Source organism: Thunnus albacares, chromosome 14 (assembly GCF_914725855.1).
Source record: "Thunnus albacares chromosome 14, fThuAlb1.1, whole genome shotgun sequence".
Lineage (NCBI taxonomy): Eukaryota > Metazoa > Chordata > Actinopteri > Scombriformes > Scombridae > Thunnus > Thunnus albacares.
Genome location: NC_058119.1, coordinates 2,693,590 through 2,710,224, shown reverse-complemented (window position 1 = coordinate 2,710,224; position 16,635 = coordinate 2,693,590). Strand labels below are relative to the sequence as shown.

Here is a 16,635-nt window from a genome sequence, read left to right as displayed (position 1 = left end):
GGTGACAGGGTTAGAGAATAGTGGAGCTGGTGCCAGCTAAGAGCCTGCTGTTATTCATCAAGCACGAAAGACCAGCTGGAACAGCAAAGGTTGATATGGAGGCTTCTGATGAAGCTGTACACTGAAATCTGACAGCTACAAGAAGACAGGGGCCAAATGGTTCATATGGAGGGCATCGTCTAGGACAAGTGGAGCAACTCTATTGATTTTCAGTCATTCTGGAAGACAGCCTCCAAAGACCTGGAGGGACAGTACATATAATGATGTACTGTGTTTCCAAACAGAAACAACTCTGTGAGCCGAAAAATGGAGACCTGGCAGATGCGCTACATATCCGTACTTGAGCATCAAGACGGGTCATTGAGAGGATGCTTCTTACTCCCACTCATAAAACTGCCACATTTCTGTGTCAAGATTCAAAGTGCTAAAGTGCTGCCTTATCAGGAGTGACAGGATGTGCTTAGGCAAGTGAGAGACTTGACAGCGTCAGTCTCGAGACGCATCAGCCCAGCTGCAATAGGGACCACCACGTCAGCAGACATTGCTGCATCTTCAGCACCAAGGACAGCAGATGTAAGCCAAAAAAACACTGGATGTACTACCAGGCACGCATAATGTTCAGGAACAGTCTATTGTCTGACTGTATGCTTGAGATGTTTGATAGGTTATTTGTACTCTGTGGGAGGCCTTTAGCACTTTGGAAAACACCCACTGATGTTGACTTCATTGTTCCTGGTGAATGACTGTTGGAATATTTCTGACTCAAAATATTCTGGCATAAAGGAAGTTATCTGCAGCCTGGTTCCTGACCTCTGGATCACAACGCACATCTCTAAATGTTCAATGATTCTGTTGTGCTCATTGACGGCTATGCTCATCAACCAATCAGAGATTAAAAATAGGGCATCATCTTCCAACATAACCAGATAGCTGGCTACATCCATGAATAACAATGACAGAAAAAAATCCCACAAAAATGGCCATTTTGATGTAGCTGTTCAGTTTGTTGCAAGTTGACTTACAGAAATAACAACTCAAATCACCATATTTCTTCAATTGTGAAAATGTGGAGTTAACTGATCGTAGAAACCGCTACTGTGACTTCTGATTGAGAATGACATCTGCAGAACGTTTCTTTTTCTGTATGAGTTGTAGTGGAAATCTCACTTGACTGGATGTTACATTTAACATTACACTTCCTAAACAGCTCTGTCTGAATTGAATGCTGTCACATTACCAAAACGGCTACAGCACACACATATTAGAGATTTGTAAAGGTGCCATTTCTTTCCCTCTCAGAGCAGCACTGTTATTCATTTCTCCTTTAATGAGCTTCTTTAATGAGAAATACAATCAATTTATTAAACCATAAAATACAATTAAAGAGGCAATCTTAAGTTCTAGAGATGTGCTTATAATAGGTGATTTATTAAAAAAAGTTTTTTTCATTTACTGACTCATTCATATAAACAACCAGCAAATGCATTTGAGAAAATATAGACTAAAATGAGAGCCACAACCTCGGACTGCATTAAAAAAAAGCAGAATTCTTTATGTCTAAATGGTTTTGAATGGTTATCAGCCAGAAAAAGGCAACTATTAAATCTATTTGGTTCATGGCTGGTTGTTTTCCTCTGTGTCCATGTTTGTCTCAGCTAAAGGCTTAAAGGCGTTAAAAGGCCAGTGGTGAGAAAAGCACATGGGAGTATCTCACCAAGCTTAATTGAATTTCTGTGTGCGTATGTGTGAGATTGCTCAGCCGGGTGGCATTGCCAAGAACTACTATGTCCCCTCAATATCTCTCGGTCCAACGGTCCATTTCACAGACTGGCTCAGTGATGTCATGGACCCAGTTTAAAAAAAAATAAAAAATAAAAAAAATCCCAGCATTGCCTGCTGTGCAGAGACCAGATAGATTTATCGTATTTCACTTACAGATCCCACAGAAATATTAGCAGCACTGGCTGTGGATGCATGGAGAGAATAAGGTACCTCACACAAATAATCCAACTCAGAACATTTTTATACATATCCTGAATAAAATATGGACAACTATAATGCATCTGAAAACCTGCGGCTCTGCTTAATTCATTAACACATGTGATAAATCCACATGCTATTTTTGTCAAAGTGACTGTGTAGATACGCATTGCAGATTTCTAAAATCAGAATGCATTACTAGGCAAGATGCTCACTGTGATAGATTATTTAACTCAGTTAAGTTTCATGTCTTTCCAAGTCAAAAATCTAGCACACTATAGCATGCTTGAAGTTCTGAAAATTGCATGGTATTTAAAGCAATTGGAATGAAACAGAAACATAACACTGATATTTTACAAAAGTGGAGCCCTGCACGACTTTCACCTGGTATTATGTGGTATGTAATCTATGTCATGCAATTTATCCCACATTCGGATTTAGGGCTACATGATATTGGAAACAAGACTAGGTCAAAACCTAGTAAATGGCTGGACTGGCTGTGTATGGTCAATGTGTGAAATTGAGGCTAGTTTGTTACAGGGATAGTCAGTGGTGGTGTCTATAATGTGAATTCCCGGATATTAAATGTTCATCTGCAATTTTCAGTAGTGGTCCCAGTAATATTTGCTGGTAAAGTGTACTGAAGTAGCATCACATGTTTAAGCTACACTAAAGAAAAAAAATAAAAGTTGAATAATACTTTCTACTCATATCTTGGGATGTTTGATTTGAAAGAGAACTTATTTTAATTCTAATTACCTGTTAACTCCCCTTGTTCTTTCATCTGTTTCACTCTGTGGATGTCACTCGTTGTTCACTCTGCATTGAGTGTTTTGTCAGAGTGATGGTTATTTGGAGTGCTTTAACTGTACGCTCTCCCTCATGCCTCTATGCACTTTTTTTCTGTCTCTTTCCCAGTCAATGATCATGGAGGCTGCAGTGGAAAATGTAAATGAAAGTTTTGACAGCATTTTGGGTGCAAATTCAGGAGGCTTATCTCTGCCCAGTTACCACAGTTACAGTCAAATCAAGCACACCTGCAGAGCAGCCGCCCCACACTAAACTGATATAACAGCTACATGAGTCTCATGTTTTACCTGCAAGACTCCTGTTTTAATGCTGCTGTTCATCGTTTGTGATGTGAAAACGTCACAGAAATAAAAAGCTTGCGTACTGGTATTAGTTCAGTTATAAAATCCAAGCGCACTGTTAGGCGTCTCTGCTGCCGGCTGCTGACAGTGCTGTCAGCTGGAGAGTCGATCACACTGGATGGTAGAGGAGGAGACAGCTTGCTGGTACGTGTCTGTTTAAACAGGAGTTTAGCAAACTGTGCTGCATTTCACACCGGAGCTGAGAGCGTCAGAGCAGGAAACACAGTCACTCTGCTGTCCTCTGCTTCCATTATCTTGTGCCGATTCATTTTGAAATAGCAACTGCCAACGGGGAAACACTCGGTCAGCCTACCAATAGTGTAACTTCATCACTCAGTCAGGCACTCAATCACTCATGGACAACTGCAGTTACAAGGCTGGTCCATGGCTGGTCCGGCCAAAAACTGAAATTGCGATATCTTTTTTTTCCTGCAATATATATTCCAATATGAAAAAATACAGGAAATTTCACCAGATACATGCAGTGTTATTCATGTACAGATATACAATTAACTCATCAACCATAATTTTCATCATTTGGGTACTTTAAAAGCCTATCCTCTCCTAACAAAACAACACCCCCCCCTCCTACTTCTACCATACTTGGCTCAGCCCTCTGCCACCCCTCCAGAAATCAGCTTGGACTCCTCCACTTTCAGTTTTACGTATGCGACTCTGATACAGGCATGGACAGGTGGAGAGGTATTTGGGAAAAACAACACGTTTCGTAATAAACTTTACAAATGGACTTGTGTGTCACAGTTGTGCTTAATCTGTGTGATGGAAGATAAACAGGCCTCCTGGTACGGCTGAGGATGGTGAAACTCAAACTAAACTAAACAAACAAGATTTATCTATATGCTGGATACTGCAAGTTCTGTGTGTGTTAAGCATTTCTTACATTAGCGCACGGACCAGCCCCATGACTAAACTTTTTAACTTTTAACCAGCACTGCGACGAGGTGCTGCTGATAACGGGAACACAGGCACTCAAAAGCTGCCTTGTGTAACTAAACACCTGCCTCTAGCATCCAGGTGACATTATCTGTGACAGTAGGATGCATGTTTACAGGCAGGTGATACACAGAGTCTGCATGCACAGCGATCAGTTCACTATGTGCTCTGGTGAAGGGAAGAGAGAAAGACAAGGAGAACAGGATGCCGTCACAAGAATTAGCCTACACTGGACACCTGAAGGAAGGCGTAAGAGAGGAAGACCCAAAGAAACCTGGCCAACAGTAGAGAGCTGAAAAGCCCTGAAGCAGACCTGGTGTACCATCCAAAAGTTCACCCTAAACAGAAAAGAGTGGAGATCCTTTGTTGCTGCCCAACATGCCATTAGGCATAAAGGGCAGTAAGTAAGTACCCCTTCATCAGAGCACATTGGGAACTGATCAAACTAAGTCATACTTAAATTATGTAATATCAGCTGAACTTTTCTTGTAGATTAGTCATGGAAAATGAGAACCTGGCAAGTTTTCCTTTTGTATCAAGCAGCTAAAAAAGTTGTAGCATAAATGTGTTTGAGTTAATTTGCCTTACTTGACATTACACGTCCTGCAATGTGACTACTGCACATGCACACATCACTATGTCCATGCTGAAACAATATATAATGTAGCTCTATTTGGACTGAACAATCAATTGTTTTATATTGAAATGGCAATTTGAAGGAGTGCAATTTACAAGTCACAAGAGTCCCAATTTTAGTTATGACTTACATTAATATCAATGTTTTAATAAGTTGTAAGAGATTTTAATAAAAGTTAAGTAGGTGACCATCGGCTTTGCAATAACAGCAACTGTCGCAAGAACAGCTGCAGCTAATTTACATTCATTCATTGAGCTCACCAAACTACAAAATCAAACCCTTGGCTGTTGTCTGGTTAAGCTTTCTGTATGCCCATGAATGTAACATTTAAGCTCAGCCAAGCCAGTGGACTGTGTGGTTTTTCTGTTCAAAACCACCTACAGAGTGGCGAATCTATCTCTACATTATTGATCTAACTAGTTTTATCACAAGTTAGTTAGCAGTTAGCTTGGTATTTGTCCAGCCTGACAGTTAGTTTGAGCCTTTCACCTTAAGGGATATTAATCTATACCTTCTGTATTCTGGCTTGTGAAAAAGTTTGTCTACTTCCAGCTGTGAAGCTAACATTAGCTCAACCAGCTAAAGTGCAGAGCTGTCAACAGTCTTATTACACTTACAAGCAGTTTATCGCTATAAGTGGACGACAATACACTCTTGAATTGAAAAGATAAATGATTGATGTTAAATAGTTACATCATTATTGTACAAAATATTAACTTGATTGGTAATTTTCCCCCTACAGAAAGTTAGTTGAGTTAACATTTCTTTAATTTACTGGTTTGAAAAAAGCACACAGGGAAGGATCAACAAGAAACATTTTCAGATTTTTTACATGTAAAAACATGTTTGTTATTATGCTTGGTAAAGATCTGTTTTGTTTAATTACAGATACACCACCAGTACAGGCCTGGAGATTAATTCATAGAAAGTTATTGCAATTAGATATTTTCTTCAGGTTGTTCAGCACAAAGTGATGGCTTAAGTATCTCCAGAGCTGCAAACCCAAAGCCAAGCTTCCAACTGACCCTTTGGAAACCTTTGCATGACATCACACTATTTTCATGTTTTCTACGTTCTGTTTTTCTCATGTAATCCTGACAAGGTGATTGGATCACTTTTCTATCTCTCCCTCTGTTCACCCCCTCCCCCTCTCTCATTTTCCTCTCCAAAGCGCTCCTGTTCCTCCGTTCCTCTTTCTTGACATTTCTGAATGAGTCTGCTCTGGATGAGCAGGTTGAAAGATTGTTATCTTCCCCTGCACTATCCGTCTCACCACGGACCATTTAAAGGATCTCAGGAAATCAAAAAACCTGTGAGGAAGAGAGGTGGGGGAGGAGGGATAGGCCAACCTCCAGACGATGTCATCTACCAAGGAATTAATAAGAGGGGAATTTATTATCAGAGAGCGTGCCCAAACAGCCCTCAGGGAGGAGAGGAGGCTTTTTTTTCCCCTGTTTTGGTTTCTGGACTGAAATAGGTGGAAATATGTCAAGAAGGGCAGAGGTATGTGGCTAATATATTATGGGGATGATTCTGTATTCCAATGTAACTTTGTATTGAGAGTGGAAGTGAACACCAGGGTTACAGGTATTGACATATTCAAGATGGGTTCAAGTCATTTTTGCATGTGTACTGTAGATTTGGTTCTGGTGGTGATCCCTAAATGATCACACCATTATCAAACATGAAATGTTACTATTAACCATTCCGTTTAGTAATAAAATGACAATGATACATTGTATACATACTGATTACTTTCTCCTTGTTGTGCTTCATCTTAAACACACAGTATGTGTCATTTGAATTTTTGGGTACATTTAAAGAGTGGTATTTGGCTGACAGTGAGTATCAGTCATATTGAAGATCTACAGTTATAAACAGTCTTGATGAATGGGATGTTCTGTTTATGTTGTGATGGACTCGAGGATATGGATCTTCAAGATTGACATGATGAGGTTTACATTAACACTCAGTGTAATAACTATAGGTTGTTTGAGACAGACTTTGTTGTTGAATAATCTATATTTTCATAGCCCTGTGTACAAAATAAATCTGTCTTAGGTGCAGTCATCTGTGAAAGCAGATCAAGATGACAGGTATTATTTTGTATTAGTTTGTCCTAGTTTTGACGATGGGAGGAACAATTAAACAATACTGATAAATGAGTCTGTACACTCAAAAAAACTCCAAAGAATTAGCCAAACTTGCTAGTTTTTTTAGGATTATAGCTACTTTTCAGCAGCTTCTGAGTATTTGCTAGAGTATGTTTGATTGCTTATCTTGTTCTGATCTACCTTATCTACTTTGTTTCTTTTTGCTTTCTTAAACGTTTAGTGTGGTCATTGTTGATTAAAAAAGGAATAAAGTCTAAGAATTCATGGAAAATATAAAGATAAAAAATGGATGGGAGAGCTTTTGAGTTTCCTGTTTCCTTGTCAGATTCTAGAGGTTCTGTTCTTGGAGGATTTAACTACTTCTTGGAGATTAGCTCCAAGTCAGGTTTAAGTCAAGGGTTCTGTTAGTTATTAGGCCTGTGCCAGGCTTGGGCCTCAATGAGTTGAGCTGAATTGTTTTTTCTTACAATGGTAGCACTTTAATTCACACAAACATCTGAAAGGTCTGAATGAGTATCTGAGTATTCATGATACAGTCAGAGTCCTACCTCTTTGAAGCATGGCGAGGGGTTGCGCATCTGTTCCAGCATGGCCCATTTGACGGTGGCCTGCCGGATGTTGCCATCATATTCCCGTGAGCTCTGGGTGCCACTGGGAGTTCCACGGGAGCGTTCATAACCTGGCTCATTGAAGTAGGGCTCAGCCACCAGGATGAGGGACTGCACCGACACTAGCACCTACAGCAGATTGAAAAATGAAAGGAGAGGCAGGGAGAATTATGTGATCAAAATATACAGGATTTCCACTGTGGTCCAAATAGAAAATTCCATTGTGAAAGTACATAAATGATATAAAGGGTCGCATGGTCTGGTATCCAGGAGAGACTGGATGAAAAACACATTCATGTGTCCAACCAGTTAGGAAACACATGTAGGTCTAATCCTGATCTATTGGTAAATTACTCAGACATCCCCTCACTGTCCTCAATCTCCAAAGCTTCCAAAATGATCTTGGCAGTGGTGGACACTTAGGAGAGAGTCTGACAAAAGCAGGGAATATTTTGGCCTCATAAAGATATATCCTTCAATATATCTTTATTAACAGCTCGATTAATGCCTTGGCCTGTCTCAAGGAGACTGAGGGCGTCCTCCTGCATCACTCTGTCCATTCCAAGTCACTACATTACCAACAATGACAATCGTGGGCTTGGAGGCCTGCCTGCTAGCCCTATCCACACTGGAGCTAGATGATATGCACTTGAAAATGCTCAAGTGGATACCAATGACCTTCAACTGATGCCATCTGTCCGTCTTAAACTGGGTTGCCAGATTTCAGAACTGATATTCACCCTAGTTGATGACCGGTTGATCCCAGCCCACTCCCCTGTCTCCTATTCACCAACCCCCTTTATTTTCCATTATTGATCCGCAGCATGCTAACTGGAATGATAATCAATGGAGACATCTCAATGCACTCTCCAACCCTGCAAATGAGGGAATTATAAAAAAGGAAGGAGGATCCATTTCCAAGGGCTCTGGCTCGCTTGTTGATGAATCAATATATATGGAAAATGAATGCTGGTGTATGCGTGGCAAACAACCAAATAATGTGTGTCAACATGTGCTGTTTATCCATGAGCCTGTTCACCACTTTGGATGTGCTATAGTCCCTTAATGCTGTACGTTATCTATTGAACACACTTTAAGCGGAAACCCTCAAGGCTTTAGGCAGTGAAAAACACCAATAAATAAACTCTCTTTTTAAAATGCTTGGATAACAAACATATTCACTTACCCATAAATTACATTTGAAACCATTAAGTTATTATTCAACACTGTAGCTCTACAATAACTCAGCAGGAGAAATGCAGCTCATGCAGCAGGCGGAAATATTTGCCCCATCCTGCTTCTGGTGTCCTATCACAAATATCTGTAAGAAACTATTCTAATCTCATTTATATCTGCTCTGAATGGCCACACTAGGAGGCGGGGCAAAAAAGCCTGTTATCTTAGAGAGGACAAGATACAATGAATTGTACAGATAGGATGCTCACTTTTGGACAGTCTCTCCTCAAAAACATTCATGGTGTTGCATGGATTTGACATATTCTCATCTGGAGTGGTCCCCTAATTCCTGTAGTTCAGAATCCAGGTCAATCTGAATTTTCAACAGCTTGGTTTCAGCTTTGTCTGTGGCCTGTATTTGAGTTTCACCTTGATCCTCTCTTCAGGTATTACAATTCTTGTTTTAGCTTTAATTTTGTCAAAAATACCTCCATGGTAGTACTGGCAGAGGAATCCTGGCCATCTTCTTTTTTGTGTAACTCTTACTGCAGTTACAGTTTATTCTTTCCTTTGGGAATTTTGCAGGCCCATAAACCTCAATCATTTGACAACAAGGGTTTTTTTTGAAGACTTTGAGTTGTATTTAGGTTGGTTACATTTAATTCAACATGTCAGGAACATGTTTCTGTCTTTTCATCAAGGACAAGACCACAAACTGAGGATTTACAGAATAAAAAGTGAAAACTGTCCACTAAATCAAGGCTAAAACAGATGGCATCTGAGCCAAATGTGCAATCTAAGCCAACTGATTCTGACTTCAAGATGAGTGATGTGTGTAAGCAGGCATTCCCTGGAGGTTCAAATGATACTGGTTTGTGTTTGGCTTGATTAACACCCACACACTGTCACCAGAGCTAAATAATAACTTGACTTTAAAAAGGATCCTTCATGTCAGCTGTCGAAACACCAAAGCCCATTAATACAGAGCCCCTGGCAGTGTAATGACAGGGCGGTCATAAACTATAGCCTGTGACACAAAGACTCAGACAACAACCCTGCTGATCCATTTAGACAGGTGACTCTGTCATGATGGATCTCCACCTCACCTGTAAAAAGCTTGAGGTCTGTGGGTTCCATTTCTCCTCTGGTCTCCCGTGCCATGTGTTGAGGATACTTAAACATACCTGAGTAGGAGATACATAACATTATTGCACACACAGAAAGAAAAAAAACATAAGAAATCAATCTCAGTAAAATGGAGTACACCCCACACATTGAGCTTAACACAGCCGTTACACTGGTTGCTAGGACATTCAAAGCAAAATACCTTCGGCCACTTTATCTTTAGGTGTTGCCTATAGGACCAGCTTTCCTAACGGTGCATTCTGACTGTCAGCAACATTATTTCAGTCGAAATCCATTAATTTACCGCAGAGGCAAGCAACTAGGGAGACATTAGCTACAGCTCAGCAAGTTGTAAAACATTCTCATACATCATGCGTCATGGCATGTACAAAATGGATAACAAGTTGATTGTAGCCATTCAAAGTTAAATGTAAATTGTTTTTTGAATGAATGACAATGAGCCTCTAAGAATTGAAGATTGCAGGATGGCTTCATCAATTTCCTGGTTAAAGGCCCATCTAGGGACGGGCATTGCAAACTAGCTTAGGCTATAAATGCTGTGGTATGTGGCATAAGTTCATGCTATACATTTGTCCCTATACAAATAAACAATAAATAAATTTGATGGCAAGCTTTGAAATTAAGCAATTACTAAAAAAATGTAAATAAGCTAAACAAAATCTGTTTGCTCCTATTAACTTTAATGAATACTCTCTAATGTGTGCTTGCTACCCATGTTTACTAATCTGAACTGTTCCCAGCATTGATTTGCCTGTTTAAAACTTTGCAGCTACTTCAGATCACAGCACTGATGCAATTACAGCCTGTTGCACGGCTTACAATTCTCTTTCCTCCTTTTAACCATCCATTCATCCCTCATCAGTGTGCTGAATGGCAGCTAGCTGTACTATTGAAGTGGGAAACCCCAGGTATTTCTTATAGCAGCTGTCTAGGCCCATTATGGAAATTCATGTGGACCGTCAGTGGCTGCCTAATGAAGTGCAGCAGATGGGGTGAGCTACGGGACCTTGACCCCAACTCCTCAATGGAAGGAAGCCAGGGCCACAGTGGAAGAGCGATACATATTCGAACATGTCTGGAGGAAGCCTCGAGGGATGTCCACTTCCAAATGTCAAGTTTAAATAAAAACTGGACATCTGACAGACCCGGGAAGGTCTTCAGATACACTAGATTAATTTGACACTCCAACACCATCTTGGATGCTTGATGGACAACCAGGCGGGTTATTCTACTCACTAGACAGTCTCTGATGTTTGAGTTAGACTGCAAGTCAACCCTCTCAACCCTGAGTTTTTTTTGTTTTTTCTGTTTGATTTATACTTCCTTTATATTCACTACATGTCTTAGCTAGGCATATAGCCATGCTATTATTTTCAGAATATGTTAGCCTGCCTTTGTTAAATGCCATCATTATGAAGCAGACATATGGAAGTTTATAGTGGCAAATATTAAATTAAATAATCTAATCAAATTGAAATTTAATTTTCTATTTGTGTGAGCATGATGTATGACAAGATTAAATTTGCTAATACAAGCCAGAAGGCAGGCTTTGACAGAAACCAGAACAGTGGAATAGTGTCCTCTGATGACAGTATTTCAGCCAATCAGATGGAGGAATCATACCATTATGAAAATGATCAGAATAACGTCAATTTACATTAAATTTTCTTTAGATGTCAGCTCAAATCCTGGCATCATTTAAATTCAAAGGTCCACTTTGCAATTGTATTTTCTAGGTTAGGTTGTTCAGTTCACATTCAGTTTCGATTATAATTATGGCAGTGTTATGCTAAGGGGTACACTGACATTTATTTGTTGATGCCAAAATTTAAATTAAATTTTATTTTTATTTTAAATTCTATTTTTATTTCAGTGTTTTTAAGCAAAAATAGATTTAAAATTTTGAAATTTTATAAACGTACTGCACACACAAATGGAAAATGATTGGAAATGGAAGCGATTTTAGTTTGACATTAAGAAATATTAATATTAATTTTAACACATTCAAATACTGCCAAAATGAAATCATTTTAATATTTGCAGCTGTAGACTTCCATACAGAGATACTGCTATCACTAAAAAGAGTAAGTCAGGCTGACTTTAACAGTATGTATGCATTCTCATGACTATGACAAATGATTAAAAAAATGGCACACATTCTCATAACTTTATCGCAACTTTTTAAAAACACAGTATTATAAAAAGATAAAATCTTCCATCACATTCACTTGATTGAAGACTAACATTAACAGAATTTTTCAACTCACTTTGCCGTCATTGTAGAGGTTAGGGTTAAAGCGCACACTGTGTCCACCAGTGGTCTCTAGGTTGACCAGCGGAGGTGAGTTGGGATAATCTTGGGGAAAATACACATCAAACTCGAAGCAGCCATTGGCATATGGGGTGTCAGCTGGGCCCGTGATGAGAACCTGTAAACACAAAGAGGGGAAAGGGTATTATACCAACAGCCCGAAAGAGGGTAGCTATTAATCACACACTGAAAGAGGGTTAATTAAAGAAAGGTGGACGTACTGATAACAGTAAATATGGATTAAACAAAGGGCATACAGCACAATATTAACAGAGAAATCGTGACGACTCTTTTACAGGCTTTTCCACAGTCACAACAATGTAATCAACAACAAGGCTAAGGGTGAAATTAGCAGAAAGAAAGACCAGTTCTATCTACAGCACTCATGGCATTTGATGCAAAATCCAATTTATTCCCTCACTAAATAAGATTAGCTCATTAATCAAAGAAACACAGGCACTTAAAAACAGTTATAAGGACATGAATATATATGTAAACATAAACAACTAATCTAAATCACCAATACCTCTAATTACAGACACTGTCATTGGAAACCCCCCAACCATAATTACAGGATAAGCTTCGAGGATTTAATATTGAAGAACTGGCTACAAAAAGCCGTACTATTGTGGAATCAAACCTGGTGAACCACAAGAAGCAAACATGGTTATTATGTTAAATGAAACTTTGGTAGTTTCCGGCTTTGAAAAGGTAGAAAATTCCAAAGCAGCTGACTCTGCATTCTGTATGAATGCAGAGACTTTCAGTATGTATAAATATATATCACACCTTTTAGACAGAGTCCTCCACTGTCCCTTGCTTATTTTCTCCATATTCCTCCTGCTCTCTTGCCAAAAGAACCCTCTTCTGGAGCATCAGGGTCTTAGCCAGTTACAGCCACATTAAATGTCTATGACTTTAGCAGAACTAATCTGCATGGATGACTTTACACAACATTCAGCCTTAACGAGGGATGGATGTGTCCCTTTGAGTGAAACTTAGGGCTTCCTTAAGTGGAAGACAGAGCTGGATGGAGTGTGACTGAGCGCTGCCAACACTGCCAGACTTCTAGGGCTTTAGGTAGTTAGCCAGGCTGAGCAACAATGTCAGAGAAGGCACTGAATATACAGTGTGTAAGTACAAAGTTCCTTTAGAAGGTGCAAAAAGAAATGTAGGACTACAGTACTGATGCATTACTATAAAATGGCTGCCTGGTCCACAGCCCAGGCCAATTTGTGGCTGATTGTGACTGGGCCTGTGCACCAGGGAGGATTAACTAAGAACTGCCAACTAATGTGCACCTCTGTACCAGGTCTAGGCTGGTACGTGAGCCCACTTGACAACTGTCTGTGGAAAACAGTTGCAATGTTTCATCTATTGACCAGGAGAAGCACCGATTTTGGAAGTTGAAAGTGGCAGCAGGCTCTCAAACCTTTTGTTGCAAGTCTGGCCACAACCGATGAACACTTTCATTGACATCTGAAAGGGCAAGTTAAAAGGTAACTGGATTTGCTGTAGATTTCTTGAAGACATTCTGGCGCTCATCCAAAAAGCTTCTTCTTCTTCAGACAAAACAACCACTGAACATGTGCAAAAGAGGTGGGCCGACTCCTGAGGTCAAGACTCAGCAGTCTGCCAACATCTAAAGAACAAGGGACACTTTGAGGACAGCAATGTACACATACTGGGCAGAGAAGACAGGTGATTTAAAGAGGAGTGAAGGATGCCATCTATCCATCTATGTCAAGATGGAATAACCATCACTCAAAAGAAGAGGGGGCATATGACACCACTTACCAATTTAGCAGGCGTTCAGACCAAGAACAAGCATGTGAACACTGCTTCCCACTGCTCTGATGGACTGGCCTCATTCAAAAGAACTAGGGGGTTGCAGACGTCCTGGCATTCCTTCTCTAACTCATGTGATTCTAATGACTAATGAACATGCCAGCCATGTGGCCTAAAGACTCTCTGTGAGTGACCCCATAATACATCTGGGACTCACCACCAGTCAGTCAGAACAGAGGAAGCTTTTCGAATGATAGATGAAACATCTTCAAGAAATCTAAATCAAGTCTTGTTGCCTTTGACTTAGAATGTCTAGATTTCTTAAACTTGGATGATCTGGATCTGATTACATGTGATATTCCTGCTATGCATGGTGAGCAAAAAAGCTCATCATAATGTCATGGGGACATCTTGCAGAGGTGAGACAACAACTGACTGGCTGATGGTACTGTGCGACTGGACAGTGTGCAAATCGAGCTAAAGGATGGGGACTCATGAAGACTGGCGAGAAGCTGAAAACTGCAAGTATGTATAAGATACATTCTAGGATAAAGTGTGAATGTGTTTTTCTTTCAGAGAAAAGCAAACATCCCTTGTCTGAACCACCACGTTGGTCTTGAATAGTGTTAGCAGGGTTTGTAACGCTGAGGCGATTCAGCAACAACACTTGCAAGATTTCTTTAGAGCGTTGAGCGCTGCTCATGCATTAAGTTTATTTTGACATTAACATTCAGACTCAATACTTTTTTATTGCGCTTCCCAACAAAGCTGGGTAAATCTGGTGTGGGAGCCTTTTAAAAATTAAACCAACTGTGCCACTGTATAAATGCAATGGGCTGTTTGGGTACTAATGTCAGGCTGCAGGGGTAAGGTACTAGGATCTACTGACCCCTCACAGATCATGAGATTTCCACCTCACCAGCCACTGTCCCTTTCTGCTGATACTGCTCCTTAGGTCACGCTTTCTTGGGAAAAAGTTCACTTTGGTAGGTTTGTATTATAAAACTGCTGTGATAAGGCTGTTGGATGAAATTGTAAAGATATCTCTATTTGTACACTTTGTGATCACAGCTGGTCTAAAATATATAATGACTGTTCTTCTGTGTGGTAAAATGAATACCATTAAGATCTATGTTGATACTGCAAAATGCGTTATTTGTAGATGTCCAAATTTTGTTAAAGGATGTCTGCATTTTATGACCAATCAAACAGTAATGCAGTATTCCCTTAGCTGCCTGATGTTTTTTCCTTATATACTAATACTAGTACTGTGTACTAATAATACAGTAATATTATTGAGCACCCATCAATCTCTGAAAAACTAATGAAATGCAAAATGCAGTTATTAATTGATGTCTGTATACAGTGATGTATTTGTGTGTTTCTATTTTGATTCTGACTTATATGCTACTGCCTTTATTTAGTGTTTTTTCACCAAAACTGAGCAGATGAGGATTTTGACATTTAGCAAAGGAGACTTTGCCATTAATCAACTTGTGGGGTGAGAGCCATTTATTAAATGTCACTGGGGGAATGAGTAAGAGCTGTCGATGACAAGTCGCATGGTAGAAACACCAGACGCAGCAACACAGTACATAACATCCTTACGGTAGACACAAGTGCTAATTCAGTCTTCTCAAACTTGAGGTTTCTATTAATCACAGGGTACATTCCCACACAAACCAAACAGTCAAAGCCAATTATAAATGCTTGACTTGTTTGGTTTTATATTAAGAGTTTATATTGTGGTGACAGGTCTAACATGCTTGAGAAAAAGTTCAAGTGGTACTTTACCTTCATGATATCCAGTCTCTCCTCATCACAGCGGACAAATACACTGGAAGAGGATGACAGGGGCAGAGAGGTGGACAGGGTGACGGCCTCCTGGGCGAGGCGGCGTGATCTGGCTGCACTGTTCGTATCGCTGGCGTTCTTCACCTGAGACATGTAGTGGTAGTTGACCTTGAACATCAATTTCCCGTCCTCGTCCTCTGAGACCATTTCAAAGGTGTCTTGACAGAGAGGAGACCAGAGTGACAAAGTTCAGTGTTGTACACAAGAATGTACCCATGGCCATATCCGTCCATACTTTTATACCTCTCATTACTGCCTGTAAGCACTCAAGATACTAACTTAAAGTGCATTCATTTCTCATATTGGACTTCAAGACAATTCAGTGAAAAGTCAGAAAGTACTGACTGGTTTTATGTATAATGTTAGCCGGTCAGTTCTGCTACCTCTTTCTCAAAACATAGTCAGTCATACTTGTGTAATAAACTTTAAAAAGGTAGAGTCAGTGCGTCCTAGCTGTCCATTCTGTGTGCGCACTGAAAAAAAAATCTGGTGTTCATAATAGCGCTGGCTCTGTAAATGGGGAACAACCAAAGTGAGTCACACAACACTATTCCAACCAATCAAGAGGGGGCGTTCATACTCGTGCACAGGACAGGGGGAAGTCATCAGAGCAGCTGTCTGTGTGACATGACAGTCTCCCGTCTCCAGCACTCATTGAATGATGGGGGAGGGCTGGTGAACTGGAGAGAGAGAGGCTGTGGCCAATTCACATAGAAAGTGTTTTCTCATGGAACAGATACGCTTCCATTTTATTAAATGTCAATCCACACTGAATCTGAGACCGTCTCGTGGAGACCCCCCCGCCTTTTTTTACACTCTGAGTCTATGTCTTTCACGTTTAATGAAGCATTATCTGAGCAGGCAGCTGTTTAAATCATACAAATATCCTGCTGTATACGTGTTTTCTACTTATTAA

General features: G+C 40.1%; 1 protein-coding gene across 10 annotated transcripts in view; it reads right to left on the bottom strand.

Moving 5' to 3' along the window:
* birc6 (baculoviral IAP repeat containing 6) overlaps positions 1 to 16,635 on the bottom strand; it is a 126,316-nt gene that overhangs the window by 9,180 nt on the left and 100,501 nt on the right. For all 10 annotated transcript variants that reach the window (XM_044373371.1, XM_044373375.1, XM_044373376.1 and 7 more), the window contains exons 68-71: positions 15,660 to 15,877; positions 12,034 to 12,195; positions 9,727 to 9,804; positions 7,385 to 7,573 (exon numbers count right to left, since the gene is read on the bottom strand). In XM_044373371.1, the coding sequence (XP_044229306.1) occupies positions 7,385 to 7,573; positions 9,727 to 9,804; positions 12,034 to 12,195; positions 15,660 to 15,877 (647 nt within the window). The remainder of the gene's footprint in view (positions 1 to 7,384; positions 7,574 to 9,726; positions 9,805 to 12,033; positions 12,196 to 15,659; positions 15,878 to 16,635) is intronic.